Source organism: Cyrtonyx montezumae, unplaced genomic scaffold, assembly GCF_038088225.1.
Source record: "Cyrtonyx montezumae isolate F1298 unplaced genomic scaffold, pur_monq_1.0 scaffold_16, whole genome shotgun sequence".
NCBI classification, from domain to species: domain Eukaryota; kingdom Metazoa; phylum Chordata; class Aves; order Galliformes; family Odontophoridae; genus Cyrtonyx; species Cyrtonyx montezumae.
Window position 1 is genome coordinate 8,385,959 of NW_027071892.1, and position 27,211 is coordinate 8,413,169.

At 38.4% G+C, this 27,211-nt stretch overlaps 1 protein-coding gene across 2 annotated transcripts; it reads right to left on the reverse strand.

Annotated features, from left to right (window-relative positions):
- PDPK1 (3-phosphoinositide dependent protein kinase 1) lies at nt 1-26,497 on the reverse strand. Of its 2 annotated transcripts, none has more exons than XM_065732652.1 (14): nt 26,371-26,497; nt 13,148-13,417; nt 10,261-10,303; nt 9,934-10,071; nt 9,305-9,449; nt 8,154-8,251; nt 7,370-7,445; nt 6,081-6,149; nt 5,491-5,587; nt 4,200-4,373; nt 3,610-3,827; nt 2,856-2,913; nt 1,796-1,948; nt 1-1,205 (listed from the first exon to the last, which is right to left on the reverse strand). In XM_065732652.1, the coding sequence occupies exons 1-14, from the start codon at nt 26,392-26,394 to the stop codon at nt 1,098-1,100; spliced, it is 1,671 nt and encodes a 556-aa protein (XP_065588724.1). In that variant the 5' UTR covers nt 26,395-26,497; the 3' UTR covers nt 1-1,097. The 2 variants fall into 2 exon arrangements, with proteins under 2 accessions (XP_065588724.1, XP_065588726.1); XM_065732654.1 differs by lacking the exon at nt 26,371-26,497 and adding an exon at nt 18,245-18,386.
- Nucleotides 26,498-27,211: the final 714 nt, after the last annotated feature.

Sequence of the window (27,211 nt, forward strand, 5' to 3'; positions counted from 1 at the left end):
ATTGAGCAATTCAGTTTCTAAAAGGTCTTAAATATTTGTCCGAAGACCAAAAATAGGACTGTTTGTACACCTCATTATGCAATTAAACAAAAACCAAACCAATTGTACAAAGCTTTCACACTTTCTTCTCTATCCAGGTAAATAGGTTGGCCCCACTAAAATGCACAAAACATGCACACCCTGTAAAGAAAGCTTCTAGCTCTCGTCTCCCGGAAAGGAGAAAAACTACTTACTACTTCAAAAGTAATGTTGTTTTTGTCCTCCATACTAACTAATTAATTTTTTAGTTAGTATTAGTTAAAAGCATGCTGCTAAGTTTATCGTCTCTTGATTAAACACACAATTTATATTAAAATTTAAACTGAAGGTTTAAAACTTTATATGCTTCAGAAGCCAGCATTTCAATTTTAGAAAATTTTCAGTGCCATGTTCAGCATTTGACTCTCACAACCTCTATCATTGGAGCCCATCTGTCAGATACATACATCTGATTCATTCACATAATTATTTAAGTACCACAAAAATCCTGCAACCAGAACTATATTAGGAATTACACAAGGGTGCAACTGACCTGGCTACAAATGCCATACACCAATAAGCTTCAGGGACTGTGAGGAAAGGAAAAGGGAAAAAAAAAAAGTGGTGCTTAGGAGAGGCATATAAAAGCTCCCTGATGAAATACAGATCAATGATAATGTGAAAGTCACAGAAAACTCCAGCCTCATAAAATGCAAGGCTGGTACATGATTCAGGGTGTGTGCGTGTGGATTGGTTTTAACTCATCTTAAGTGTAGCTGGTAATGCAATGTCTATCCACTAGTCTGCTGCAGAAACTGAGTTGAAGTGCACAAAAGCAAGATCTTCACTGCAATGATACGCATGTGGAAGCCTCAACAGAAGCACAAAGAGCGAGCAAAGCGACCCTGAATTCCATTCGGTTTTTGCCTTTTTTTTTTCCTTTTTTCTTTTTTAAAAACATTTCAGACATATGCTTCCCCTTGAGATGGTAATAGATGGGTTGGAAGGATTCCTCTGATCAGCTGCACATCAAGTTCTAGCAGCAAGAAGAGAAACTGGGCGATTTTGGATGAGCTTTACTATTTAGCAGCATTCTGGTGGTATCTGTGCCGCCACACTTCTTGTATCTTTTTGCACCACTTATGAGCATTCCCACTCGGGTCCATCAGGTAGTATGTCCTGTTTGGCTATAAATGAACAACATTTTAGTGAGCATTCCAACCACAATTAAAACAAGAAGCAGTAATTATTACGCACCTACCAATGAAATCATCATTCAGAATCAGTTCGCAACCTTTCCAAAATTTAAATTCAAATACAATTATTTTGTACATCTGTCATCTCAGTATTAAGCAAGCAGTCATATCAACTGTCAATATATTGGCATATCTCCTGCCAACCACTCCTTACAAGCAGGGCTGAACTTCAAAAGTCCTTAAGAACCTCCTTCAAATACAAAAAACACTTCAATTTTACCAAAACTGGAATTAACAGAAAAGTTTATTTTTTGTGGGACGACATATGTCAGGTTCCTTGTTGTTTGTTGGTATTTGTGTGTGTGTGTGTCTGTGTGTGTGTGTCTGTGTGTCTGGGGGAGGGAAAGGTTGTTGTTTTTTTTTTTTAATCTATGGCTGGTAACATGCCAACAAGGAATCCTCCCAGACACACCTGTGTTTAAGGAATTGCTTGCATATTTTGTGGAGGAAATATTTCATCATTAATGAATTGCATGAAGGTTACTGGACATTAATTTCTTTAAGTTACAATAGTAACTTACTGTGTGAACAAAAAATGTTTTAAAATTCTTGGCTTCTGGTCGCAACTCCAAAGACCATGGGATTTCTCCTTTTAGAACTTTGTTGACAGGATCCACATAATACAAGTGGGGCCCTTCTGTGAGGAGCAACTGGCGCCGACGTGCAAACAATCCCTACCAGGAAAAGTAGCAACACAAAAAAGCATGAATAGAAAAAGTAAATTTGTAGTTCTCCGAATTTAAAACAAGTAACATTAAAACAGTTCAGCGAGAGGAGATCATTTGAATTTGGGGGAGTTTTTGTTTTCTTTGTGCTTTACCTAATTGTCTTCATTCCTTCTCACGGAGACTACAGTGCAAAACAGAAGTACTGTTTTAAGAAAGCATCCTCAAGTTCTAACAAAACTTCATAAACCTAGCTGTACAGAGTGAAGCAGAATATCTTCAAAGATTCTAGCACACAAATCCAGTAGGGATTTTCTTGGCAAAGTTAGAAACAAAGAGGGAAGAACTTAGCTGAAAGACAACCTACATTCCTGAAAAGCTGACACAGACCATCCTATAGGTGCTCCTCCATACTACGTTTAAGTTAACACCTATAGTACTTCTAATGCCACCTTTACCTCTCATAGATTCATAGATACATTAGGTTGGAAAGGACCTACAAGATCATCTAGTCCAACCATCCTCCTATCACCATCCCTACCCACTAAGCTACTCTCAGTAAACTAGCCAGATCCAGGAAAAATAACACAGCCAAGTATCTTCCAATACTAACAGCTCAATTCACGCACAGATGTGCATCAAGACTAGATTTTTATCTCACTGGTATGAAGGGGCAGAACAAGAGTTTGTTTACTACTGACTTAGTGTAACAGTATCAGTAGCACATTTACTTACAGCATTTTCTAAAAATGGAAAGTACACAACAAAATAAAGAGAAAATATTACATCTTAAAAAACCAAAACAATTTGACAAGGTTAGACAAATAAGTTCTAAAAACAAGTTCCTCATCTTCATTGTGAACGTGCAAGAATGTGACAACTGATTCTGCTACAGGGGATTAAGGAAAGCTCTTACCTTTCTTTTGTCCACAGGGCCCATTTTTAGGATTAAGTTATTTTCTACAAACTGATGCCTTAAAAAGAAAAATAAAGAAAAAAACTTACTCCAGAAGTAGTTTTTCCAGAGAAACAGTTTTCATTATCACTGCTACTGTTAACTACTAAGAAATTTTCCATTTGCCTCTCAAAGCTGCTTTCCCTCCAAAGAAATCCGAACAACTTCACTAGACAAATGTTGGCCTCTTCCTCATTTCACACATCACATCTTCCTCATTTCATCACATCACACTCCAAAATAAAGGAGGCCAACTTTGAGGCAATGGTATAAAATAATAGTTTCTTACACATCAAAAAGCATTTTTTTTTCCTAAAACCTGGCATGAAAGAAGTCACAAATTAGAAAATCTTATCAAGAGTGAAGAGAAATGCTAGTGAATACATGGTCTAGATGCATTTTGGTTAGCCCAACAGGATAGTACCATTACAAAATCTTATGCAAACCGTAAAAAGAAAGAACCTATTCTAGCTGTAGGACTCCACAGAGGGAGAACTTCTTTGTACTGATAGTATCATTTCTGTCTATTCTAAACCCACAACTTTAGAAAACAAGGGCTTTTTTTTACTGCTATTACTTTAAAAATAGATGAAGAAAAAACTAGTGACTAGCACATTGCTTAAAGACATTAAGACTGACAAACACTGATTTGTATTAATTTTTTTCTTGATTGCTCACTGCAGTGCAACCAATGAGCTACATTCACACATCTTACCAAGGATTTCCACCAGCTTGTTTTGCCAAAAGTAACCTCTTTTCATCTTCAGAAAACTGCAAGTCCAACTCAAAGGAATTGTTGTCAAGATCATGAATATACTGTTCAATGTTGCCTCCTGATGTCTGTGGGGTACTTGTCTCTGGGACAGACAGTGAATGTGAAGAGGCAGAACCAGAAACTTGCATACAACCAAACTGACTGAGGAGATTGTCATACTAAAGAAAGAAAAAAGTGAAAAAAAATTAAGAGCTGGTTGTTCAGTTTAAAAGTTGACTGTGAACTGCATAAGTAGAGCTGCTTTTAAATTGAGCACACTTTGTTTTTTGGGCAAAAAGGCAGTCTACTCTCCACAGACTAACAGGCATACCTCAAAAAAAAAAAAAAAAAGCCCAAAACCACAACACCTCAACACCAGAAGAGTATACTCAGTCAAAAGCAAGCAGAGACTATTGCTCCCCCTCCAAACACTCACTCCATCAGAAAAAAATGAAAAACGTTGACTAGTTCAAATTTTGAACAGCAACTATTTCATTTAATGAAAGTCTAAGTAGCATCAGACTTAAATATATAGGTAGAGATGAGCATACATTTCCATAACAATCTTCATCATCCTCTGACATGGCAGGTAAGTATGCTGTTAGTTTTGGAGGTGTTTGAAGATGTAGGTTCTCCCACACAATGGATTCAAAGAAAGGGTGAGCTTTAAGAGGTCCATATCCTCCCATTTCTTCACAGCCTAATCTTTTGGTAGCATCTAGAACCTGAATAAATTACAGTGAAGTTAGCAGCCATAAAATGACAAAAAAAGAGGCAAGCATCATTCACATTTGCATAGCAACACATGAAAACTTAAACTTAGATGGTGTTATTGCCCTAGGCACATACATGCATATATAGAGAACATTAGAAGATTGCTAACAAGATGTACTGACAAAACATAATCACAATTTTGCATTAGATCAGCTCACTTAGCTAGCTAAATGAGCATGTTTTCAGGTCCACAGAGTTTTTTTAGCTGTTTCTTCATAGAGATGAAATAAAACCAAGCAAACACAGAGAATGCCTGATGGAGCATGGCTCATTTAAATATATGACATCACATTCTAATATATAACATCTAAAAATATAACACCATATTCCTGTGATGCAAAATAGCTCCAGAAGCTGTAGTTGGTGCCAAACACTAACCTCTCAAGCAACCAAAACCAGCACAGTTCTCAGGATGTCAATGCATCCTGGACCTTACCAGTGAGCACTGGCTTTGTCATAAAACTAGCTTGGACACAGGAACATACAATCAATTAGAAACCACCCAGCATTTTCTCCCTAATACTCTACACAGTCTAATTTCAAGAAGCATCCATCACACAAAATGTTCTCTGTATATTCAGTGTAGTGTCACTGCAGTATGTCACTGATAAGACCTTTTTTCTTCCTCTATCAAACATTCATGTGCAGAGTAAATCTTCTGTTAATTCTAATATGAGGCATTCATTAACTGCTCGAAAATGAAGGGTAAATTGATGTACATTTTAAGGAATGTATATTTAAACCATGTATAGAATGCTGTTTCCTGTGTCACTTGGGTACTAAAGAAACAAGCATCTGAATCTTAAGTTGTGTTATGCATAGCTTTTAGAACCATTTCCTTCCACTTGACTGAGAGACATTCCCTCGCTTGTGCTTTCAAATTCAGACAAAAAAATAAATGCTGTTTAGTAATGGATGCTGACTTTCAAAACACTCTCACATTCAACTAATAGTGCTCAGTTCTTACTAGACAGTGTGCAACAGAGTATGTAGAACCGTTAGGAAAAAAGAACTACCTACTAAGCTTTATGATCCTAATGTAATCAAATCATTAACAGCAATATTTACCAATAGCTTTTCTACAAGGTCTTTTGCCTTGGGAAAAAATTTTTCTGGAAAGTCATATTCCAACTTTATTATCTTCTGGAATATCAGATATTCATTTCTGCAAGAGAAAAATATTTAGCTAGTTATTGGTTTTCCATAATTATTTTATCTTAACAGTGCATTATGTGGACAAATATTAATAGTGAGGGAAGTGTTAGAAGTCCCTATAAATCCTTCTCTCCCTAAGTATCCCAAGAAGCAGCATTACCAGTATCAAAGCTTCTGTAGGCATAAGATATTTGAAAAACAACAGAGAAAGTTCATACAGTTCAATACAGGGGTGCAGGATACACTCCTCATGGCAGCACAGTTAACTTACAGTATAAACTACACTAGAAATCCCAGGATAGATTAAGGAATCACTAAACAACTCTAACCTTACCATCTTCATGACTTCAAAAAGAAAATAATCTAGATTACACAAATTAAAGCAGATATGATATTAAGACTACAAGTGCACCATGGAAAGTTGCACTTCAGAAATGGTAAGGTTAATGCCAACATCACATCACACTTATGATCTACATATAAAGTAGTAGTTTAAGTCTTACCCAGCTCTGAATGGAGGCAAGCCAGCTACAAGCTGATATATTATACATCCCAGAGCCCAGAGGTCAGAGCTTCAAAAGGAAAAAAAAACATACAGAATGTTTTCTGCAAGTCTGTAGACCATGATGATTAAAACATCTTAAGCTACTGCTACTTAAAATATAGTATGAACATATTAGACGAGCCTGCTTAGCATAATTTCCACACTATTTTCACTTCATTTCTTGACAGAAGTAACCGCCTTACAACAACTGACAACAAGCACAGGTGCAAGACAGCTGCATCCTCAAGTGACATAATTAAGAGGCATACAAAATGAAAATGATGACTTAAGCACTATCACAATTCCAAGACACATCCAACTTAATGCAATACATGCTCCTTCAGATTATAAATTCTTTCCTCTGAATATTTCATGGGGGAAAAAAAACACAAGAGAATATATTTTTAACTTTCTTCCAGACACAAACAAAAATGCAGGCACATGGGAGAGGAAAATTTCTAAGTTTTAGTGTGTTGTCCTGAAAGTATATTTTGAAACTCATTTTTACCTCAAGGTAACCTATATACACATTTCATAAGGTTTAGAAATCCTATGATACTAACAAAGGCTCTAAAACTACTCAAGTTAGGAGCTTTCTGTCATGTTGAACTATTAAGGAATTCCTAAAAGGAGATGTCAGTGTGATCAAGTCTCTCTACTATCCAAACCAGTCAGAAGTTTCCTTTAAGTTTTCCTCTAGTAGACAGCAGAGGGCTAAAAGCGTTTGCAATTTCTGCTAGTATTTCTAGAAATTATACCATAGTTTTTCCAATTAGAAATATTTTTTCTTTACATTTTATCAGAGATTACTGAGTGATCATTCTTCCATCACAGTAATAAAACAGATAAATAAATCAACTGGTAGTTTACCACCAGGAGCCAATTAAAAAAAGCATAAAGAAACCTACAGTCTTTCCCTTAACTGACATATCATTACATTCTGTTGCTTTTACATTAAGAATCACCATGCTAGAGCCACCTTATACAAAAAGAGAATTAAAAGAGTGACTTTGAGTAATAAAGATATTGATGGGGCAGAGAACTTCTCATTACTCACTTCCTGACAACACCAAAGCCTGCAGGACTCATAGATAAAATGAAGCCAGCACTCAGACAAGAAGTAATACTTGCAAAAATTATTACAAACTCTTATTCAATTATCTTCTTTCTTTGAAATGTTAAGTTACAGCTTCCACTGGATGGCATACTGAGAGTAAGTAAAGTTCTAAAATACAGTACAGTCCTCACCTTTTACAGGCAGATTTTTCTGTCAGCAGTTCTGGAGAAACATACTGTGCTGTCCCTACAAATGAATTTGCCCGTGCTACGGAGAAAAGTGAAAGAGTTAAGCAGAAGCATACTTGCATATCTATGGAAAAACCAAATCCCTTCTGTCTCATCCATAAAAAACTCAAAGGTAAACTGGTGAGAATTATGTAATGCTTCCAGAAAAAAACTTCAGGAAATTTCCCCTCTCTATCCAACCTGGATGAAGGAGAAAAATCACTTTATCTCAGTGATATCTACTTGGTTCAAGAAGCTAGACAATTAGGTATAAAAGCTACCAACACCAGCTTACTAAATCTGAGTACAAAATCACATTTATCCAATTTGGTGAATAAGAAAAAGTTCTGTTGAGGACTCTTACTCTTGAACAGGTATAGTTTGCAGTATAATTGATTCACAGCTTAATATTAAGCAACCAGCAACACCAGCGATTATGGAATTCCATAATCCTCACATCTGAGTAACTTTGATAGCTACCAGAGCTTCCCTGCATACACACGAAGTAACAGCTTACAGTTTCAGCTGAGTCAAGCTATTTGTTTTAATATATTTCAGTGATTTGTTCCTTAGATAAGAGTTAAGAACATTCAAAAGTTACATTTTGATAAATACAATATACCTACCTTTTCAAAGGACTGCTTGCTACATTTACACAGGTAACTACAGAAGTTTGACTGGATCTTTGCAGGTCTCTTCCAACTGAACTGTTCTATACTCGTCACCTGACAAAGTAAACGTGACATACCTTGTCTGCTATCTGCAGATAATACTTTTGCTGTCCCAAAGTCTGTTATTTGAATGTGCATATCCTCATTTAGCAAGATGTTCTCTGGCTTTAGGTCCCTGGAAAATGCAAATTTTCATACTCAAAACAGCACATAAATTAACTCTGCAAAATGGTCTGGTGTCTTGCATGCATGTCATAAACGATGAAGACATTCTGTAAACACCGTCATGTTCACCATGAATAGGTGAGCACAAAAATAAGCTACTTCACTTCAACAAAATTAATTCCCAAGCCATAAAGTAGGTCACATCTGACAGAGTGATGCAGCAGTAAGATCATATAGGCTTGCTTACTCACAGGTAGGCAAAAGTGCAAAACTTCATCTAGCCAAACACCACATCCAGCCCCTATAGGTTCTATTCCCAACTTTTCCACTGAAAAGCTTTAGGAAAATGCTTTTTAAATAAAAATAAGAAAAGTACTAAAGCTATTGGGATTATAATCAGCCAGCTTTTCACCAACTATCATCTACAGTTCTATAAATAACTGCATGGGTACCTACAAACACTATAGATTTCTTTTCCAAAATAAGTTCCATGACTCAATTCTCACACTTCTTTGGTACAATATTCAAGCAGCTCTTACCTGTTTAATAAACTCACAACAAAACATGCTTACCCAGACAATATGATTACATCAGAACTGCAAAGGTTCTATTAAACATTTTCCTGAATTTCACTGTTTTCCTACTTGATAAAATGTATGGAAATTGTTCACTCAATAAAGCAGAAACACTAACATTTACTTTTCTTGCAGATGTGCTACCTGCTAATCTACACACAGAAGCAGAATTCTAGTTCGTTACGGTACACAGAACTATGGGAAAACAAATTAACCAAAGTGTCTGTTTCTAGAGTTCAATGCACACAAGTTGTTGGGAACATTAAGTTCTAGACCATAAAGTTTATTCTTATCCCAGCTACAGCAGTTGACGTAATAACAGATTTTCTCTCCCCCTAACATTTCCTTTGTTTAGCCCTCTCCGTTATGTTAACAGCAGTACTACTCCTAGCAAAACACTATTATATTCTTACTAGCTTTCTACAAAACCCACATTCAGACATCATGAAGAACATTTCTTATGCATTGACCTTTACTTTGCGGATTACCTGTGAATAATTCCTTTCCCATGCAAATACTCCAGGGCTGATACAATTTCAGCTGTATAAAACCTGGTACAGGTCTCATCAAATGAGCCAATTTTGCGTATATACTTTAGCAGCTCGCCGTTTTTGGCATAGCTAAGCCCAAAATCTGAGTGTTAAGAAGTTAAGGCCTAGCATTAACACTTGGTAAACCAAAACCCCCAACACTCTTTACTCAAAAGAAAAAAATACTGAAAATATTTAACAGGAAAGAAGTGGTTAATTTGAAACTTTAAATAGCAGCAACCCAAAATGATCTCTAACTGTATTAAAAATCTAGGATAAAGGTTCCAGTTTCCTAGCATACCAAAGACTACACAGGAGGTTAAATCAGTAATTTTTCCAGAGAGTCACCTGAATAATTAATTTCATCTCTTGATATAATTGCCTACAGAGATAACACCCCCACTTATCATTCTACTTGCTTAATTTATACCAAAAGCATGACTGAAACAAGTTGTATTGCAACCACCATTCTAAGGTATTTTAAATACCTCAAGTTTATCTCAACTTCTGTTGAACAGTTTCAAGGGAAACAAAACCGAGGACTATTATTCATAAATTGTGCAAAAATTTTAGAATTCAAAGGATACACAGCTTTTCATCATCCTGAAAGGTGAAGTAGAGTTTGACAAAAAAAGGATGATCCAGACGGGACATGACATCTCTCTCTCTTGTCACGTAGGGCACTTTGTTTTCTTTTATGATATGACGCTTTTCTAGAATTTTAACTTAATGAAAAAACAGAAAACACAGGAGATACAACCCAATTAAGTTCATTAAAGTCATCTGTGGTTTGGTTGTGAGGTTCTTTTGTTAATTATTAAAACCGTAATTATGTTTTTAAAATGGATATTTTGTAATCAGACTGCATTCATGCAGTATTTTTAAAAAGTTGGGTGTAAGGAATTGATACTTACTGGCATATTCTCTAGAACTTGTCAATTCTCGAGCCAACACAACCTGTTGCCATAGGAGAGACAATGTATAATGAATAAAATGTAAGCATTCACTGAAGACATACAGTAAACATTGCTTTTTATCTTCCAGTCTGTATTTAGACTACTGCTAGTCCAAACTAAACTGTCACTAAGAATCAGCAAAAAATGTAAGCACACGTCCACCTCACGCTGGTTCCCTAACTGCAATGACTTTTTTTTTTTGAGGAGTACCTGAAAATACTACAACATACTCCTACTACCAAATTTTACACACTTCGATTAAAAAAACCTTCTAATTATTCTAATTATTTAGAAGTTTTTGTTTGTTTGTTTTTACTAAGTGCATAAAATTTGATATTAGGAGTATGTTGTAATATTTTCAGGTCCTTCTTCAGGTCAGTTTCTCCAAAGTGAAAGAAGAACTCTTTAATCACTAGAAAACAGAAGCCTTGGTACAGTAGTAGACTTTCTATCCACTCTTCCCCAGGCCTATACTGCTGCATGGGGTGTTTGGGTCCAAGTGCAGAATCCAGCACTAGAACGTTAAATAACTGAGCTTGATTCACCAACACAGGCCATCTCAATTCCTCTGCAGAGCCTCTCTACACCTTGAAGATGATCAGCAGCCCTGTCAAACCTGGTATTGTCTGCAAGCTTAACACACTTGAATACATCTTGGCTAAGAATCCTGAATTAAGTTATATAGGCTCGAAAGACTAATTTCTCTTCTAGCCCTATACTGCATCAATTCTTTTTTAAACCATGACATTTCAGATGTATTGCCCACAAATATACTTCCCTACCAAGCAACTGTGTACACTGGATTGAGTATTTTCCTCCTACCATGAATTCTTAGATATCTTTAGATCCCTTCCTCACTGAACACATCTGAGCAAACATCATACCCTCACTTCCTAACTAATTTTCCATAAAAACAGTACAATAACAAAGGAAAAAAAAATCCCACAGCGGTGCATATCAGTGTCATGTTTGTGCTACCAGGGGCCTCATCCACTTCATAACTAGTATTAACAGTGAATGTAAATTCTATAAATTGGAACTAGACTAGATAATTAAAATAAACATTTTCAGCAGCTACTGAAAAATTCACAGATTACAAAATTGTATAATTGGAAAATTCATAGAATCATAGGGGCTGGAAGGGACCTCAAGAGACCGAGTGCAACCCCCCTGCCAAAGCAGTTCCCTACACCAGGTCGCACAGGTAGGCGTCCAGGGGGATCCTGAATATCTCCAGAGAAGGAGACTCCACAACCCCCCTGGGCAGCCTGTGCCAGTGCTCTGTCACTCTTGCCATAAATCAGTTCTTGCACACATTCGTGTAGAACCTCCTGTGCTGCAGTTTCTGTCCGTTCCCCCTTGTCCTGTCTCCACACACTGCTGAAAAGAGTCTGGCCTCACCACTTTGTCCACCACACCTCACATATTTATAAACCTGGATCAGGTCCCCTCTCAGTCTTATTTCCTCAAAGCTGAACAGTCCCAGTTCACTTAGCCTTTCTTCATAGCCTTTCTTCACTTCAGACAATTGCAAGGGAAAAAAAAAAAAAAAAAATATATATATATATATATATATATATATATCACCCTTCAAAAAAAAAAAAATATATATATATCACCCTTCAAACTGGAAGAAAGTCAGACCAAGAAGAAAGCCTTCATAGGCAACAAAGAAGAAACCACTGCCAAAATGATCATCAGATTTCATAATCACGACCAACTTTAAGCTTGGATAAATGTTTTGAGACTGCCAGAGATAGAGTCTGCATTTAAGAACTGGTTTTGGCTGCACACTTTCACCAGCCCTACCTAAAGCCCCAGTGTTTATGGTAACCAGAATTCTGCATTTAAAATTCAAACGAGTAACTCTGTATATAGATTCAGAGTCTGGACTAGTCCATGTAAGTTTCTCTGTTCTGCTGGAAATAAGGTGCAAAGATGCAGCTAACAAGAGCAGAAATAAAAATGTCTCACTGAAACAGACTGAACAAGCAAGTTCCAGCATGCCCAGGAAGGAACAACTCTGATAGATTCTTTAGGGAAACCTGTGGATTCTAAACTATGTTATGTTGTTAAGTGCAAATTACTCTTGATGACTACCAGAGGTCTATCCCAAATACCAGTACACTGTATAGGAAGAACAAAAAACAAAAACAACAGCTTCACCCAACCTCTTAATGAAGACACCCAAAACCAAAGGTACATACAAATAGATGATACGAAAAAGATAAAGGAATATTACTCATTGGGTTTAAATGGGGCAACTACGAAAGCATCAAATAAAATATTAACTGCTTTATGAGTTTGTTAAGACAATTACTTAAGCAATTCATTCTTGTGCAATGCCAAGGATGCCAAAAGTAGGTTAAAGACAATCTGTTTAAGCCTGCTGAATACAAGGATAATAACTACAGCTCTTGAAGACCTTGAGGGCCACGACACTGAAGTCTGAGAAAGAATACTGAAGAAATATTGTCTCAACATTCTTTCCCAAGCATCTGGCCTCGGCTCCTGTCACAGACAGGATACCAGGTAGAAGTTCTCCCCATGATAAGCTCTTAGTCCAATTTCAAATTCTTGATGTCATAAAGCTTTACTATAGCAGTCAAAAACTTGCATTAGAAAGCAACGCCTCCCAAAAATCAAAGCATCAAGTTATCAGAATAATACACAACTTCTAATGAGTTTAAAAAAGGAATTTAAATCAGCACCCCTATAGCCTGCTCATTTATTCTTCAAGTTCCCTAGATTTAAATCTTAATAACCATCCAGCATGAAATTTTGAAGTTTATCAAAGATATCTGGCAGACTAACAAGAAACACCTTTTACAAAAAGCAAAGTTACCGTTGAAAAAGATCCTTCACCCAGAATTTTTCCAAACTTAAAGTCATCAGGTCGTTTCTTTCGAGGCTGTGGAGGCTGCTGTCCTGTATGCTGCTGTAAGGAGTTTGAACTAGATCTTGATTCAGCTGTGGTGCCCTCCATGTTAGATCCCTGTCTGCTGCCACAGGTGGAAATGACAGATGGAGTGCTGGAATCTCCTTGGTTCCTCACCATTGATGGGGATGGACAGGAACATAACACCACACTAGACTGGATTGGAACAGCATCATACTGAAAAGAGAAATGAAACCATTAACCCTTACCTTCATATAATTATCTCACACATCTGCAGTTTGTTTGCATTCCTTCCTGTTTGAAAGGACTATCATGAAGATGTCTTTAGGAAGGAATGTAAGTATTTGTTTTGGAAATTGCAGCTTTTAATTTGTTAAATGTACAGACACTGGTTAGGTCATGCTGCAAACATACACACAGCCATAAGGTGAAAGGCTGAAAGCTTTAACTCAATAATGCAGTTTTTTCACACTCAAAAAAACCTCAACAACAGCAAAGTGTCAAATTTTCACGTACAGTTCTCTCTAAGAATAATATGGTTTTTAAAGTTTATTTTATGGTTAGTAACAGAACCACCAGTTTGTCTTAAGAAGTGGTAGTTTTCCTGAAACTTATTAAAGGAATTAAGGGATAATTAACATGAATTTTTAGATAAATGCTACAATGAATCATAAATGAAGAAGTAAACCATGAAAATTTTAATAGGCAAAGGATATATTTTACATGCATCACAGAGGTTTTCAACTGGAATCTTGCTTTTTCTACAAGCATTATCTTTCATATACATAGGAGAGGAGGGTCAGGAAGGAGAGGGAGAACAGTAATAAGACACATACAAAAGGCAGATTAGTTGCATTTGCAACTACAGTCCTTTTTCTTAAAAAAAACCACAAAACCTCTGCTCTGACCTTTTAAAACAAAGATTACGGTATTTAATCTCATACAGACACCCTGATTCTAAAAGAAACACATGCAACCCAGAAAACAGCAAATATGAAAACAGACATTCCAAATACCAATTATCATACCATACAAAGGAAATCATTATTTGGTACACTTTCATCAGTTTTTTGCAAGTAAGACCAAGCAAACTAGCCAAGCTGGTTTCCCTTCCTGTTGCTAATACACCTCCATTTGTCTGTAAAACATCTGCTTCAACTGTTTTACCTGAAATTGGCCAGAAGCACAGATAATGAGAGTTGCACTCAACCCCCTCTGGCAAAAAATACTGAAATGCAATGCAAAGGGAACATTTAAGAATATTAATACTGCAGCTCAACATAGATTCTCACTCTCAGCATTCAAACATACTGCCAGCAGAATGAAACAATTACTTGATGACCTCCTAACCTCAAAACAGGCGTATTATACAATCCTGACCTAGTCTGTGACCTTTCTCACCTTGTCCAACAAGAATAACATCTAATGATTTGAGACTTGAGTCAGAATAATTTCCTGCACTTCTATCAGAACCCATTTGAGAATGGAACTGGACTTGCATCCAATCATTACTTTAGGCTTAACACACCTAGATCCAAAATTAGCAATTATTTACTGCTCTATGCAGAAATACACAATTTATTCATTTAGTGGCATTCCAAACATACACAAATGTATTAGACATCTAAATTCAGACTAAGGTAACAAAGTCAAACATAGGAGAACTAAAGTTCCATTTCATTCACCCCCCAAAACATATTTAAACTACTGTAGTTTCAAAGGGAACTGAACAACTACTTCAAATGCTACCTTCCAAGAAGCATTTTCTTTCTAAAATATATGCAACCTACTTGCACCACAATCTCTACTGCTTCTTTGGGATTTTTCTAAGGATTGTAACTAAAATGATAGGGCATAGATCAGGTAGCAGCTTCTTTTATTAGAACTTGTTCAAGCTTCATGACATAACAGAGCCTGTAAGAAATCTGCCTCTAGTGATAGCTATTTGGTATATTCCATAAAGCTTTTGTGAGGACAATGACGTGAAGTTTGCAGGAAGACTTGGACAATCCTGGGGGAAGCTTTTTCTTTGGTAAAAGTTTACTAACTCCATCAGAGAGTTCTTCCTCAGAATTAGTTAGACAGCATTCACATATTTGAATGAAAAGGAAATATATTGATGTTTTATTAGAAAAACACATACACACTAAAGCATGAGTGCAGTAATACACTATTCCTTTTATGCCGTCTAAATTGATATTTTAGCTGACTCGCTCAGCTCAGGCTATCCTAGAACAGCAAACAGTACAGAGGTAAACAAGCTACCAAGATCGTCCTGAAGGAGGATGAAAAATCCACAAACAAAAAGCACCAAAGAACATGGAGAAAACAGTGGAACAAAATAGGTATTGGATGCAGGTTATTTACTTACACAATATCTGAAAATATGATAATGAATATCACGTATAGAAAAATCTTGAGTGAAGAAGAGAGACAGGAATAGAGGATGTTGTAGGAAGATAAGGTTATTTCTAGCCTGAGTTAGCTGTTTGACTTTCTCAAAAGAAAGAAGATTGATTTTGAAGTTTCAGGTTGTTAATCCTCACAAATTCACTAGTAACACACTAGTTTCAAATAAATAAAAGGAAGTGTATCTATTACTCTTTTCCCCTCTAGCCCATACACAATAGAAAAACAATTAGAGAAGAAAACTTGAATCAGTGCAGGAAGCCCATCAGCTATCACTGTATTTTCACTTTCACACTTTCTCACCCCTCCCATTCTCCTCTCTATGAAAACCCAGCTACACACAAAGCTCCCACCCAATTAAGAAGATGCTGACATTTTAGAACTCCTTTTGCAATTCAGCATTTTGACAACAGCATTAGCACTGCAATTTTTAATACATCGAAGTACAAAGTAAACATAAATAGCCTACTGCTCTAAAGCAGGTACAACCACAACATTCTCTTCTAGATTTTTCCCACTACAAGTTCTGCAGCACCACTTTGCTGATACAGCTACATCAACACTAACAGCAGTAAAAAAAAACCAAACAAACAAAACCTGCATTGACTGGGTCTTCTGGAGCTACCAATACTGTATACTCCTGTCCTAAGTGAGGACAGGATATACCAAATATCAAATACCAAAGCCAGGTAAATGTCTTTGCTATCACTGAAACCCTACTGGTGAAAATAAATAAGTATTGTTCCCCTCATACACAGAGTGTGAATAAGGTCTTAGCTTATAACATTTCAGGTACATAAAACAAAATGCTGACTGTACACAATTACTAGCTGCACTAAGTCACACGGCAGCAGTAATCACAGAACACATAATGGCTTGGGTTGAGAAGGATGGCACACACTAGGATAAGGCTGCCCAAAGTCCCTTCCAACCTGGTCCTGAGCACCTTCAAGGATCACAAAAGCACTTTCATCTACTTACCTATAAGGTCTTTTTTTATTTTTAAACAGATCTTGCTACCAGAAAGTATTACACAAAATAAAATGAGCTCTTCACCTCAAGAGGTACATTTGTTTTGATTATAAACAATGCTTATGAGACTAAGGCTCACAGGTACAACCCTCCTATGAGTGTTTACCACAAATTGTAACAGAGGTCAACTACATGCAGACACTTAAAAGACTCTTGGCATTATGTAACATCCCTTAATTTATAACAGTCACCCTAAAACAAGGATCTATTCCAGTTTACACATACATTGGTTTGCAAAGCCCAAAAGTTTAAAGAGAAAGAACAGCTGCATAAAAGTAAAGACTAGGGGAAATAACTCACACACATTCAGCAAAAAGGTACATATATCTCTTAAAGCAATGCACAGCTTTTGGTAAATCAGAAAACAGTTAAGACCTTCCTTTTGTCTCTACCAAAACACCACTGCCAGTCAAAATACAATACAAGAAATTATAAATAATGAGAAACATACAGACACAAAAGTTAGTTTAATACCTGAATATAAAGAACTAAGAGACATCAACTAGGAGAAACAAAGTCTTCCCACACTACATATGCATTAAAGAGCAAACCAAAATCAACCACTTTCAAGAAAAAAAAATCAAGAGACTAAATACCTGGAAAAATACCTAATTGACCTGAGTAGACTGAGCTCCTGTAATTTTTGTTTACTAAAGAGACCAACTGTCTTATCCTTGTGGCATCACAGAGCACAGGACTACAAAAATTAGGATCATCTGCAATTCAACAGAAGTCATGCTGCATGTAATTACTGAGTAGCATATGTCATGAGCATTAAAGCTAAACCATGCTAAGTTCAGAGACCATTAGACAGAGAAATCAGTACAAACACATATGCTCCACATCAGGAAAGTCTGCTTCATAAGTTATCCGAGCCAGAAATCAACCCAGCAGCAACCTCAGATGTCTAAGAATTGAATCTTCCCACTTGCAAATGGAGCCTGAGAGGCTTTTAAAACATACACTATATGACACAGAGTAAGATTTCCACCACAAGTGTCATTGGGTACCTCTTCCAATCACAGCTCTTACATCTCTACCAAACACCGATCCTTAATACAGAAAGATCTATGAATCCAAGATTAAATGTCCAAATTAAAAAAAAAAACACATAAAAACAGGGAGCCCATCTATTTATCCTTCCTTAATTGCACAGATACAGTGTTTATTTCACATTGCAAGAAACAGACAACTGTTTTAGTTTAAGAGGTTAGACCACTTATTTATCAATACTGTGATTCTGCTAAAGACAGAGTACGTTAAAGAGGTTTGGCCCAAAATTTCACAAAATTATTTTGGTACTGTCATAAAGAAGAAAAGTCTGAAAATTTCATATTGCTCAGAAATTAACACTAAAAATCTAGATTATTCTAAAGGTTTATTTGTTAAATGCAAAGTAAAAAATGCAAAAATAAATGAACAGCTAGGCAGCTGTATTTCTTTTCATGGCACATTGGTATTTCAGAGGGTTGAGAAGATGTAGCAAATGAATGCAATACAGATCTTGTATCTGAAAAACAGAGGAAGAAGGGCAATTAACAGACATTATACACTACTTTCCCATTGGCATTCTCCCCCTAATCCCAAAATGAAAATATTTACCTTCTCCAGATTTTCCAGTACCTATCTGTGACAGCCTTCACTTCAAAGGCTAGTGTGCAACACACTGCAGAGGTTCCAGCATATTCCAAAAGAAAGGTCATCAGGTCAGATTATTGGGTGGCCCTGAAGGTATATCCTCAAAAAATTCCACACAGTATCTAAAAGAGAATTCAGGCGAAAACATCATAGCTCAGCAACAAGAAACAGGAATGAAAATACAAAGAAACATTCAATAAGAGCAACAAGTCTTACCTTTCAATGCAGAAAACGCAGAACAGGCAGCACTTCTCATACTCCAATTCCTTCCAGGAACAGCTTGCAGAGGGCAAAATGATTATCACGTGATCCGTATCAATAAGTGAAATCTTCAACATCAGCGTTCCTTTTGTATCCTCTCTACACTGCTACACCAGAATGATTGCCATGCATGAAGGCAACCCAGAACAATAACAGATTGTGTGCTCCCAAACTTCAGTGAACATCAGTTGCTCTATCAAAACATCGTAACACAGAATCATAGAACGGTTTGGGTTGGAAGGGACCTTTAAGATCTAGTTCCAGCCCCCCCCACTATAGGCAGGGACACCTCTCACTAGGGCAGACTGCTCAAAGCCCCAGCCAGCCTGGCTCTGAACAATTCCAGGGAGGGAGCACCCACAGCCTCACTACACTACTTCCAGTGGGGTCTCACAAGAGCAGAGTAGAGGGGCAGAATCACCTCCCACAACCTGCTGGTCACACTTCTCCCAACACAACTCAGGACACAAGTCGGCCTTCTGAGCTGTAAGCACACACTGCCAGCTCATGCTGAATCTTTCATGAACTGACACCCACAAATCCTTCTCCTCAGGGCTGCTTTCAAGCCATTCTCTGCCCAACCTGTATCTGTGCTTGGAATTGCCCAACCCTGACACAGGACCTGCACTTGGCCTTTTTGAATTTTATAAGCTTGCCATGAGCCTGTCTCTCAAGCCCACCCAGGTCCCTCTGGATAGCATTCCCTCCCTCCACCACTTCAACTGCAGCATTCAGCTAGGTATCATCTGCAAACTTGCTTGATCCCACTGTTCATACCACCTACAAAGATGTTAAATAACTCCAGTCCCAGCACCAATCACTGGACACTGAGCTGCTGACCACAACTCTGATTAAGACCAGCCAGTCAATTCCTTATCTAGCAAGCAGTCCATCCATCATACCAATTTCTCCCCAATTTGGGGACCATGTTGTCAGGCAGGACAGTATCAAACGCTTTGTGCAAGTCCGAGTAGAAGATGTCAGCTGCTCTTCCTTCATTTAATGATGTTGTAACTCCATCATAAAAGGCCACCAAGTTTGTCAAGCATGACTTTCCCTTGGTGAAGCCATGTTGATATCCTAACATCTATTTATTCTTCAAACTTCTGTCTAGAAACAGACGCTTAGACTTTCTGACAGGTGACCTACAGTGTACTCTATTAATCCATTTAAAAATGTGTGCAGATAGGAAAAACAATATACTAAGCAGTTATAATATCTATTATAATATCTTCCACTTATATGTGCTTAGATGAATGCCAGTCAATTTAAATGATTTTAAAACAGATGTATTTGTCAACACCTATTACCTTCAAGGAATTTAAATACCTGCCTGAAGAAAAACAGAACACTTATTCATATGCCTTAAAAAATAACTAGGTACTGTCAGATTAGATATCAAAACTATACTACAAAATCAAAACACAAAATGGATATTAGAGAACTCAAATTAAGCTAAGATATGGCAATAGTTCTGAATATACTACACAACCAGTAAGTCACTCATCCACAGAAATATGACACAGCGGTATTATAAAATGGAGACATATGAAAACACGCAAGTTGCTAAAACTCAGCTTGATAAAAGATGATGTATCACCACAATCAGGAAGGAATACCAGTGGAAGGGAGCAGTTCAGAAAGCAAACCTAGAAGCACACTTCCACATTCTGAAATCTGAAGAAAAATGTCAAAGGCTTCAAAGAACCACACTCCACATTTATTTACTGAAAAAGGTGGAATACATTTCGAGAAAACTAGTCATGGATTGGTACGTCAGCAAATACTCCATCTTCTTCAGTGACTTTAAGAACTTACTCCTCTGCATAGAAAAGAGCTCAAAGCATGGAGTTAAAAAAATCTGATTAGGGAGGGATACCAAACTTTTATTTTGAAACAAAAACAGTATCATCTGCTTTTAAGTGCTATACAAAACAAAACAAAAAAAACCCTAACAAATTAGGCACTTGTTAAAAACTGTACTAGGTTACAAAGGTGACAGATACCTTGCCTGGACAACAAGATGTTTTTTTTTCCTATGGAAAAGCACTTTGAGAAACACTGTAAATCGATTACTTCAAAATGCAGTAAACAAATGCAACACCAAATATTAATTACTTGTAATAATAAAAAAACATTAAACACATACCATTATTATAGAAGATTAATGTTTGGCGTTATGCTGTACAGAGCTGCCCCAGCTCAAACAGCACATAAACATTAACAGAAAATTTAACATCCAGCTTATAACCCTCAGAATTGTCCACCAGCCCCACCTGTCTCAAAGAAGCAGACTAACAGTCAACAAAACTCAAGCGAAACAATCTGTCAGAATCTATATGTTTTGAGCAAGTTTATGTTTTGAATGCTCATAAATGGCTACTGATAAATACATCTAAAAGAATAGTCTGAAAGTTTCCATTTCAATTTCAACAGGAATCTTACTACAACTCAGTTTTGCAAAAGGATCTGAAGTCAATAGTATCTGGAGTGTAATTTTTTTTTTTTAATCTCAGAATTGCCATACATCTGTTGCTTAACATAATCTTTTAATAAATAACCATGCAACCTTTCAAAAGCATTGTTGTCTAAAGTGTGGGTTGCTTTTTTGTTTCTTTTTGGTCATTTGAACAGACCAAGAAGCATTATGCCAACCACCTGATTAAACAAATCTGACCTACCAACACAATTATGATCATCTTCATGCAGTGTCACTTGAAACATCTCTAGCAGTGGGAGGTATGTGTGTGCATTGCACTGTATAAAACCAGATACCCTCCCCTCCAAAAAAGAAAAATCTAAGAAGATGTAATAACAGAAGTTGACATTGTTTAAAAGAATAACTTAAAAATCACAACCTGATAATATAGTTCAAGGTCAAAGATAGTAAGTGCTAATTAAGTGGCAGAACAGAACAGATAACTTTTCAAAGACACTGTTCTACCTAAACTGGCCTGACCTCTGCTACAGTGGGAAACAGAACCACGAAAAGAAATCCACACAGTGTAGCCTGCATGATCTACCAACAGCCCCGGCCCCCCACCCAAAATATAATAGGCATGCAGTGCTGAGGATACCTGTTATCCCCATAAGATACAGTAACTATTTCAAGAACAAATGTATACAAGCCCTGGCTAAACTTCACAAAATGCTGCATTGCAATAACCGGTGAGAATGAGATGAGCAAAATTTTTCAGGTTTTGTCATACTTTAAGACACAATTAGATTGCTTAAAACAGCCACCACCACCTCTACAGGATGTTCTTGCCTTGTGTTTGAGGATAACCTTGGGAATCATATATCCATAACAATCAGGAAGAATACATGTGAAGAATCAAATTAATTTTTCTTCTTTGGTTTTCTACATGCACATTCTCAGAAAGTTCCTGGTATACAAAGAAGCATTTTAAAGTATGGGGAGGCACATACGTTCATATAAAAGATAACTCAAAACACAAAAAACAAAGTACTCTGAGACTTGGTCTCCCCCATAATTCATCTGATCACCTTCCAGTAGACCTTTACTTTCTGTAGCAGATCTACAATGCACTTTTATCCACAAGTGAATAAAGGGGAAATTGGATTCCCACACCAGCAGCAAAAGTATAGTCTAGACTAGAATCTGGGAGCACAAGGAACACTTCTACACTGTTAAACCGGTTAGATTCTTCATTTAGAGAATAATAATATAGTATCTACAAGACTGTTTCCACAGCAATGAGTTTATTATGTACACAGCAATGCTGTCCCAAACACAGCAGTTCATGCAAATGCCTTTTTCTAAATATAACGACCTCACACATACTGTGGTATTTTCTGCCACTAATTTACAAGATTCCTATTCCAAGTTGAGGTAAGGATTAAAGTTAATGAATGGATTAGTAAGAACCTGTATATCATCTATTTATTAAGGGGCAAAGACTATTAAAGGCCATCCACCCAAACCTCTCCCTGCACCTCCAAGCCTCAAAACAGATCAGAAACAGGAAACCACAAAAATCTCTAAGAACCTACAGTCAGCCTATGGTCCAAATAGCTATAAATGTAAACAAGCCATCGAGAATCCATTTCATGCTAATAGATCCAGCCCGGCTCACAAGAAGCCATCTGCAACAGCAAGAAGTCCCGATCACATTCTGCATGAGCTGATGAAGCACCCCAATACTAGAGGTGCCATGCACCATGGATAAGGCTGGCTAATAAACACAAAAGAACTTCCTGTTCTAGGCTCCTTGATAGCAGTGCTAGGATGTAGGAGGAAGAGAACAATCTTGAATGAGGAGTGGAGAAGAATACTTGGGGAGGAGGCAATACGTAGACAGAATATACAGAGGCAGGACAGCACCATCAAGAACTGTTACAAATTCCCACAAAAATACTAAAGAACTGAACATCAAATTTAACACTCTTTTCAGACAAACACACTAAGTTAACCCTTGCAATCTGCTACTGTAAAGAATCACAGAATATTTGCAAAGTGAAGCATTTATTTGTTTTTTTTTAACACAGAAAAAGAAGCCTCAGCTTCAATGTTTAGTGCATGTCATCAGTCCTTCCACAGACCTTGACAACTTCCCACAAGCTTAACTGCACATGAGGTGTCAAGAAGGTGTGCCCACACATTTTTTTTAAACTGGATGTACATAATCTAACCTGGCAACCTGCAACGTCTTCCAGAAATACTGCAGACAATAATTCCTTGGTTTTGTACAAATTCCTTAGAAAGCGCCAATATGGATTTTATCTTCTAAGCTGTTTTCTGAATAGTGTTTTGTTCTTCTCATATTGAAAAGTAATTTCTGACTGACTTTATCTGAGGCTTGTTGCCTAAACATGCTTGTTGTACAGCAATTCAGCCAGCTTTTCTAAAAGAAAAATAGGTAAGATGCAAGTTCATTGCTCAAAAACAGATTTCAACATTACTTCACATCCTCATAAATCAAATCTATTTTTACTACTTTGCAAATCTATTAGTTTTCTCAGCCTTAAATAAGGTGACTGCACTCCCAGTTCTGTCTGGCAGAACTCCTGCCTGTACTGCAGCAATCAGCATCCCTTCCCAAGACTTCCTTCAGTGCTTACTTTAAGCTGATCAGCTTTACATTTGTGATGAGCCCAAGCCTGCAGTGTTTCAGAAGGTTCAGCACAATCTACTTGCACAATTACAGCTATATGAAACAGATACTGCATCCAGTATTTTAAGACAGACCAAATTACCTAAAGAATGTTTTTTCTTAGCAAAAAAACAAACCTACCCAAACCCTGGATTCTGTATTTAGTTGCTATTATGTGCTGATTATTCTCTGAATTGTCTCCTTTCCAACAGCTACCAACATTTCATATGTAAGGAACAGTAATACCTACAAAGTCACTCCTCTTAAGCATATTCTATTTTTTATTTTTGAGCACTGTATGTAATTCTCAACATCTGTTTCTTTTATTATTTTCTACTCCTGGAGCCTGCTTCAGTAAGATAAAACTTACCATAGTTAAAAGCCCATGCATGAGCGATAAAGAATAGTCACAGCCCTGTGCTGAAAACCCAGGAGAAAATCATATTCAGTCGATAGGTGTGTAGGAAAAGAGCCTTCCAGCTTCTCTGAAAGCTTTTTTACTCACAATTACAAACAGATCTTATACTGTAGCCTAGTCCAATTCCAAGATGCAGAACTTACTTAGGAAACTAGTTCTTTGAAAAATACAGCTCATGTTAGCCCTATAAGGGGACAAAAGCAACATGTTCACAGTTTCATTCAGACACATCTGTGACTACACTACAGGCTTTATCAGGACAGATACATTGGAGAAATGGAACTTGCACTATAGTAATTGCTAGGCCTGCCACTGAAGGCACTCTTGAAATTAAAGACAAATTAATCCAGACCTTCATTTTAAGATGAAGAAAACTTGTTGACAAACAAAAAAAAATATCTCAAGGTGCTTCTAATAGCATGAACAGTAGACAACTATAACCACATGGACACCTTCAAGTAAAGTGGTGCTAAAATTGTTTCCTTGTTAAAAAATGCTACACTCTCCTTGGTACCACAGCTTCAAAAAAGAACAGGGTAGGTAACTGCCTCCACATACATGGATATGAATGCTAACTGCTCTGACACAGGAACACTGGAATTTCTTCCAAAGCTGTGCTCTATCTCCCCACCCCCCATCTTTTGGGGTTCTTGTTAAATGATCACAGAACTCACTGATGTCACTGATTTCATCATGCAGACTGTACTTACTGTATCTTGCTTAGAGTTTCAGAAAAACTGCACTTCCCATATTGATATCATCTGAGTTACAAAAAGCTTAGCTGAATCAAACCTCCTCTGCCTGTGAATGTCAGTCAGCACACTCATCCGAGCAGAGAAACGTTAAACAAGGTGGAAGAGAAGGAACTGAAATTAAGTTTCTCTGAACAAAAATAATTTTGTAACAAAAGCAATTGTTAATTTTATCTTTAATTCATTCTCTCTTGGCAAGTATCCCTTAGAGAGATATAAATTGCACATAGAAATAGAAGTATTTGGGGGAGAAAAACAAATACACAAAAGCAATGAGCAAGGACAGAAGCACAAAGGGAAGCATGCTCACTGTATTAAGCAGGTTCATGCAAACATAAGTCTTCTATAATAGCAATAAACAGCCATATGATGCTCTATCAAGTGGCAGAGGTGCAAAACAAATTCTTTTCACAACAGAACATAAGTTTACTTCATAAGCCTCCATGCAGTACTCCATGGCCTCCCCTGTAGGGCTGTTCCACACATCAACTCTCATTTTCAGCCAATACATACAACTAAGTTTAACACCCCTTAACAAAACAAATCACTAAGCACAAAGAGGAAAGAGCACACTAGGAGACAAGACTTCAAGAATCAACGCAGATACACCAGACTCTGTACAGGAGACCCTCCTTACCAATTTCAATGAAAAAAGTCACTAAAGTACAGAGCCTGACAGCTCACTGAATCACTTGAAGAAAGACCTGACTTAAAAGCACAGCAGCATCCACACATGTATAAGGGATGCACTGGTGTCAGTTACACTGACATCACTGAATGTTGGTTGTTACTCCTGTAAAAAAAAAAATCCTACCGTTTTTATAAGAGAATTTCTGCATTAACTACACTGTACAATATACAATGCAAATTAAGATTTACAATTTTTAACATCTGCCTATCAGCTGCAGCCCAACACAATGAGTAGTGTTCACAAAATGGAAGAGTTTCACGTTCTCAGACGAACGTAAACAACTGCCTGAAAGGCTGTTCCAGTATTACCCTGTCTCCCCAACGCGATTTTTTCTGCTACAAATAAGTCGACCACCGAGCACGCAGGCGGATTCTTCGGGGAGGAGGCGGCACGGCGAAGCCACGCCAGCGCCCCGCACCCGGACCGGGGCTCCCCGCTCAGCCGGAGGCCGCGGGCTCAGCTTCATTTCGCCGCGGGGCCGGGCCGAACTCGGGCGCCCATCACCGCTCTCGCCTCGCGTTTTCAGGGCCCCGGCAGCGCCGGCAAGAAGAGGGGAGCGACCGCAAGCAAAGCTCCACCTCCGGGAAGCGAGGAGTGGAGAGAGGAGCGGCGGCGGCACCGAGGCCGGCCCAGCGCCCGCCCGGCCTCCCTCCTCGCGGTCAGAGAGGAGCGGGGCCGCTCAGCGAAAGCCCTCCGCGACCCCACCGCCCGGCAGCGTGTAGGACGCGGGCGCCCCGCCCCCTCATGGCCGGGCTGGGCCGGGCCTACCGGCCGGGCCTACTCCTTTCCCCAGCGCGCAGCGGCCGCCAGGAGTCTCAGGCGGCCGCCGCGCCAGCCCCGCGCCCCGCACTCACCAGGGGGCTGCTGGTACTCGCCATGGGCCCCGCCCGGCCGGCGCGGCCCGCGCTCCAGTCGCCCTTTAAGAGCCCAGCGAACGGCCGCCCAGCCCGAGCCAATAGGGCTCTCGCATCCTCCGTCCGTGATGTCACCCACAACATTGCTCCCCCCACGCTGTGGGCGGGAGTTCCGTCCAACCTGTAAATTCACTGGTCTCACTACCTGCCACTCACGTGCAAGCCCGCACGGAGCGCCTCCCATCAGCCTCAGCGCACCGTCAGGGTGAGCCGCTGTGGGGATGTTGCCTGCTTCACTTCCGGTACGGGGGAGGGCGGTGGGCGCTGTAGCTTCCGCCTTGCGCTCACATCCGGGTTTTCTCCCCGGTATTTGGACGCCGCGGGAGCGGCGGTGGTGACGTCGGTAGGTGGCTGTGCTTGTGGGGCCGAGCAGTTCCCGCACCTGCTTTCCCTGTGGCAGTTGGTACTTCAGCAGTCGGACGCGGACCCGAGCGTGTCGAGAATGCAGTTTCGTCGTAGGCACTGTTAAGGATCTGTCTTCTCCAGAGAAAATAAATAAATAAATAAATAAATAAAAGAAGGCCAGCGTCTGCTGCTCCCTGGGTTTGAATACGCTGAATCTGACGGGCAGTTTTGTCAAGAAGGCTTTCATTTGCAGCGCCTAACTAAATAATTTTATTCTATGTCATAAATGTACTCAATAAGTACTCATCAACATCTTTAGCTATTGTACGGTATAACTAAGGAGAATTTGCTGTTTTAGGTAAGGTTATAGAAAGCATGTCCCCAGGTTTGCTTCCCAACCTGCGTTCTCCAGTGCTCAAAGTGACTTTCAGAGCTT

Bases quoted from the DNA above. Each gene is read 5' to 3' on its own strand.
- PDPK1 (XM_065732652.1), bottom strand. From the start codon at position 26,394: ATGGCGAGTACCAGCAGCCCCCTG. The intron at 13,418-26,370 runs GTGAGTGCGGGG...TTCTCTTTTCAG, and splicing joins CGAGTACCAGCAGCCCCCTG to TATGATGCTGTTCCAATCCA. The intron at 10,072-10,260 runs GTAAGTATCAAT...TTTTTCATTAAG, and splicing joins AAGTTCTAGAGAATATGCCA to TTAAAATTCTAGAAAAGCGT.